The sequence below is a fragment of the Bremia lactucae genome, linkage group LG17 (assembly GCF_004359215.1).
Source record: "Bremia lactucae strain SF5 linkage group LG17, whole genome shotgun sequence".
NCBI lineage: Eukaryota > Oomycota > Peronosporomycetes > Peronosporales > Peronosporaceae > Bremia > Bremia lactucae.
In genome coordinates, this window is record NC_090626.1 from 124685 (window position 1) to 130137 (window position 5453).

At 44.0% G+C, this 5453-nt stretch overlaps 3 protein-coding genes across 3 annotated transcripts; 2 read left to right on the plus strand and 1 right to left on the minus strand.

Annotated features, from left to right (window-relative positions):
- Positions 1 to 1091: 1091 nt before the first annotated feature.
- CCR75_007250 (uncharacterized protein) lies at positions 1092 to 1337 on the plus strand (the record flags this gene model as incomplete). Its single annotated transcript, XM_067965312.1, has 1 exon — positions 1092 to 1337. One exon carries the CDS (start codon positions 1092 to 1094, stop codon positions 1335 to 1337), a length of 246 nt encoding a protein of 81 aa, XP_067823505.1.
- Positions 1338 to 2061: 724 nt separating this feature from the next.
- On the plus strand, positions 2062 to 3618 carry CCR75_007248 (uncharacterized protein; the record flags this gene model as incomplete). The annotated part of the gene is made up of 4 exons (XM_067965310.1): positions 2062 to 2105; positions 2181 to 2391; positions 2476 to 2750; positions 2816 to 3618. The coding sequence occupies 3 exons, from the start codon at positions 2062 to 2064 to the stop codon at positions 2524 to 2526; spliced, it is 306 nt and encodes a 101-aa protein (XP_067823215.1). The 3' UTR covers positions 2527 to 2750; positions 2816 to 3618.
- Positions 2809 to 3489, minus strand: CCR75_007249 (uncharacterized protein; the record flags this gene model as incomplete). The annotated part of the gene is made up of 2 exons (XM_067965311.1): positions 2809 to 3290; positions 3360 to 3489. 2 exons carry the CDS (start codon positions 3487 to 3489, stop codon positions 2809 to 2811), a joined length of 612 nt encoding a protein of 203 aa, XP_067823216.1.
- Positions 3619 to 5453: the final 1835 nt, after the last annotated feature.

Below are 5453 nucleotides of genomic sequence, written 5' to 3' on the forward strand. Positions count from 1 at the left end.
AACGACGACGTGACGTTTGTCCGCCATTTTTTAATAATGAAGTGAGACGAGTCGACGACTCGCTGTGAGGTTCTCTGCTGCTATATCCATGACTTCTTCTTGGAAGCTGAGGGACTTCGACCCTTTTTATAATAACATTGCCAGTCACAATGGGTAAAAGGTCGCAGAATTTTGACGTTACCACTGAAAGCGCCCTCTTACTTCCTTGTTTCGAATTGTGATCGGCCTCAATTAACTTTGCTTCAGCAGGCTTGGAATTGCTATTATCATCTTCTCTTTGATTCGAAAATGGCTGCATCAATTCATCCGTAGTTTTACAGCCAATCAAATCGCTTCCCACACACGCGTCATTTTCATAAACATGTAAAGCAATTTCTCGAAATCTACCACACATTTCTGTATCATCGACATATTTTTGGTCAAAAGCCCGATCGTGATGGGCGTACTCGGTGTCCCGCACTTGGCTATGACTAGAATTATTGTCCTCCAAAGGTTCGTCCTGAAATCGTGAGACAGACTGGCAAACTCGGTACACGAGCTCATGAACATGAGAGCTGCGCACGGCACAACATGCTGTGTTAGTAAATAAATTCCTAAAAAAACAGCTAATTGCCATTCGTACATATTAGAATAATTGCGACCAAGCTCCTGCAGTTGCACTTGTAGCGCTGTCAAAACGTAGGCGCGTTCGCGACAAAACGACGTATTAGCAGGGACTTTCTGCGCCTGTACAAGTTTAGCGCGCAGAAGCAGCGCTGTGAGCGCTTCACGACGATCATGCGTAGCGCATTGTACAAGCGCGGCTTCTACAGCATCAACGGCCGTCTGAAATAAAACAGCCGAGCTATCTGCGGTTGCAACGGAGGAAGCAAAATTCTCTTCTTGTTGCGACAACTCCCGCTCCTTCTGACAACTACGCTCCATCTTTGCGAGTAACGATAAAGCCATATGAGTTTGATCGTCACTTTCGAGTCTGTCGCTATCGTAAGCCGAGACTGCCTTCCTACTTGCAGGATCGGAGATAAGAACGTTTCGACGTGATAAAGACTGGTTGATCGTAATAAGATTGTTTCTCGCCATAGTAAATAAGGATGGCGCAAAATGATCAAATGGAGTCAGCAAGAAAGAGGCTCGTCTCGACTGCGACAATTGATGGATGGCCCGACACTGACAGCACATTCCCATTGGGCGCACAACTGCTAAACGCGTGGGATTGCGCTGCTAGCTATTTTTATCCCATAGCTTGTGCGGTAAACGTCGGTTACAGACTTAGGCAGCAACCGATTGGCGGTTCCGGGATCACATACGACACGATGGTTATGAAGAAGTTGAAGTGAATGGACCCATTTATTCTTGCAATTGTTTAAAAGTATGTACCCATTTTTATTTTGCACGAATTTCGACACGTGTTTCATAACAATGGCTATCGTCGAGTAAAAAATTGCGTGGAATCAAAGTGGCTTTTGATTAATCTATAAGTACGATAAAATGGCACGAACCTACCATGATGCATTAATAATGTAATCCTTAAGTAGCTGGAGCTTTTTTCTTCTTTGGGCCGCGAGGAAGCTGTACACCCAATGCACGATTTAATTTGGCAATGATCTGACCATTCGGTATAGCGCGGCCAGACTCATATTCGGCAATGACCTGTGGCTTTTCATTAATCAATGTGCCAAGCTGCTTCTGATTCATCTTCTTTTCCATGCGCGCCTTCATCAACGCCTGAGACAAGCTTCGGTCTACAGCGTCATGCTTAAAGTTGTCCGTATCCTCCTCTAACTTTCGCATATTCACATTAGCAGCACTATGTGCGCCCTTATTCGTCCCAGCATTGTCTACATTAAGCGATATTGTGAGCTCGGCGACGAGCTACTTTGGAGACAATAATAATATCTTCGTACGTTTAGCTTCTGTCACGACGTTCCCGGCACGACGCGCACTATTAAGCGCCACCTGCTTGGCAGCACCACGAGGAGGAGCGCGGCTGCCCCACCCAGCTGCCTCCCAGTCCTGTCCTTGTGTGTACCCGCTTGCCTTACTCATAGTCTCTTTTCAATTATGGAACCCTGCAAAAATTACGATGGCGTGACCTTCACTCTGATGTTCGAGAACGTTTTTTTCCAGCACATAATGGAGTTTGGTACACAAATCTAATGTTTACGTGGTGTGGCTTGCAGGAAATCCGCAGTAAGCCCTGGACAGAATACGATGGTAAAGACAGCAGGCCCCGACCTCAAGCGGTACATGGACAAGCGACTAAGCCTCAAGCTCAATGGAAATCGCAAGGTCTCTGGTGTACTTCGTGGTTTCGATCAGTTTATGAACGTGACGCTAGATGAGACGATTGAGGAGGTTTCGACCACCGAGTCCAACCGCATTGGCATGGTGGTACGATGCAGGATATAATTTTAAGCAAACGTTTTTCCGATCTTGTTTTGACTCTATAAATAATACGTGTGTTCAATGCGCTAGGTAATTCGAGGCAACAGTATCGTGCAATTCGAGTGCCTCGAGCGTATTTAAGCTTTAAATGGTTTAACGAAAGCGCTATCTTGACTCATTTGCCACTTTTTGTGCGATAAGATTCTTGGTATACTTGAACCAATTCACACCATTACAAGATGTAATCTACAGACAAGATTGCATCACATTAGTTTTGAATAGCAATGGAAAGACAGTGCCTTGGAGTTCTATTAAAGCTGTCTAGAAGACAGATTTGTGCTAGTTTTGACTGTACCAGTTTTCAGGTACTAATAATTTCATACTGATAATTGCGATATAAGGAAGAGATAAATTGAGCAATGTTTAATAGCGACCTCGACCGCCTCCACGACCGCCAAAGCCTCCTCCACGACCGCCAAAGCCTCCACGTCCACTAAAGCCTCCTCCACGGCCGCCGCCGCGTCCGCTAAAGCCACCACGACTAGCTCCACGACCTCCAAAGCCTCCACGGCCTCGACCACCGCGCCCACCACGAGCCCCGCCATGGCCGCCGCGTCCTCCAGTACCTGCCGGTTTCTTTCCGGGTTTTTCGGTAAATCTGCTAAGTGGAAGAAGTTTGTCGGGACTAATAAAGACCTTGTCCCCAGCCTGAAAGGACGAGGCGGACACACCAGAGTCGGGCTTGACTGTGAACATGACCTCGTTAATTGAGCCGAGGATTTCGTCCACCTTCCCAATGCGCGTCTTGTTTTCGAGGAAAGCGCCAGCGTTAAAATACGGCACTTTGTCGTTAGTGCTTTTATACACCATTTCGTTTTCGCATGCATGCATGTAGGAGCCTAGCTCTGTGGGTACATGAGCAAGGTACGATAAATAAAATAAAAGTTATGGCAATACTATTGTTTTCCACTTACCAACGACGAAAGACGGTGGGCCTTCGACCTCACGAAATCCACCACGCCCTCCACCACGACCACCACCTCGTCCCATTCCACGTCCACCACGACCTCCTCGAGCGCCTCCGCGTCCGCCCCTAAACGACATTACGATTTCGTAGCTATTGCAACAGAGGATTGACGAGTGTTTTTAGCCAGCCGATGATGGAAGATTTTATTAAGCCATTTTTGGCGATAGGAAATTTATTTAACATAAAAGTAAGCTGAACTACCTAATTTCATTAAGCTTTTTTGCGTGAGAAGTATCAAAAGCAGCAATGAATGTAGAAAATGACACTGTTCGTCTATTGAAAGACATGACATGTTGCTAACCGCAAGATTAAACCATCTGCTCTAAAATCTTCCACATAATTGCACGGAATGCCAATTGAAAAATACGTGCATGATTGAGATGCAAATGGTGATCATAACGAAGTGAAGTCAATTCGAGCAGTGGCCCGCTAATACGAGCTTAATCAATCTGAGCACGGTATATTAATTCAATTAATACTTTGATCCGCTTTGATGAAGAGAAGCAGAGTCACCAACTTTCATTTCGCTAACAAGACCCGAAGCGATTTACACATATGTTGCAACGGGTCACTGCGACTTGTACTGCTTCAGTTGCGAGCGGTGCCTTACGTTATTTCACGTACATAGTACGTGCAGAGGAAGACTTCTCTTTTAAGGTAATTAGCTTAAATAGGGTAAAATGAAAAATGTGTTAATGTAATTAAGTGTCTCTCTTTCTATCTTGTAAATGCTAAATTAATTATAATCTAATATTAAACATGTAATTAAATTCTTATCTGTAAATCTCTTTGATTACCTCTACAGCTGATTAGTCTGCGGAATAAATAGATATAATGGTCTATATCTACCAGCAATAATATTCTCGAATTATCTACCTTTAGATAATATATCAATTAACAACTTTTTAATTGTTAATTTCATGTAACGATACACCCCGTTACATCACCCCTCCCTTAAACGACAATCACTCTGACTGTCATTAATTGGAGTGGTCACTATGTGACCACTTAATTTTAAAACGATGTTGATTGGTCAGAACCATCATTTTAAATTCCATCGCATGAAAAATCAACTCATGCGGGGTGTCGATAGTGCTGCGCCTTCGGCTGCGGTTCGTGCAGCCGCGGGTGACGCACTTTTATCTTTTGCGTCAGACGAAACGTCTGCCGTAGTATCTTCCACTCGCACAACGCTCTAGATGTTGTGAGTGCACGTGGTGATTCACCACGTGAATACGACCCCTCTTTGGAGGTCGACTACGAATGCGAGTCGGACGAAATGGCCGACTCGGGGAGAATGGAACAGTCGCATGTATAGAGGAGGACTTCTCTTAAGACAAGTTAACTTAAGAGGGTAAAATGAAAACTGCATTAATATAGTTAAGTGTCTTTTAATCCATCTTTGTAAATGCTGACTTAACTTTAAACTAATACTAAACACGTAAATGAATTCTTATCTATCTTATCTTGTAACTCTCTTTGATTACTTCTACAGCTGATTAGTCTGCGGAATAAATTGACATAATGGCCTATACCTATTTAAAAATAAGAATTCAGGATATTACTATATAAAGTAATATACTCCAAATATTATCTACCTTTAAGATAATATATTAATTAACAACTTTTAAGTGTTAATTTCATGTAACGATACACCTCGTTACATCACCCCTCCCTTGAACGACAATCACTCTGAATGTCATTAGATGGAGTGGTCGCAATGTGAACCACTTAATTTTTTTTTAAATGATTTTGATTGATCAGATCCTTCATTTTAAATTCCATCGCATGAAGAAAAAATTCATGCGGGGTGATGATACTGCTGAGCCTTCGGCTGCGGTTCGTGCAGCCGCGGGTGACGCACTGCTATCTCTTGCGGTAGACGTTCCGTCTACCGTAGTGTCTTCCACTCGCACAACACTAGATGTTGCGAGTGCACGTGGTGATTCACCACGTGAATACGACCCCTCTTTGGAGGTCGACTACGAGTGCGAGTCGGATGAAGTGGCCGACTCGGGGAGAATGGAACAGTCGCCTGATA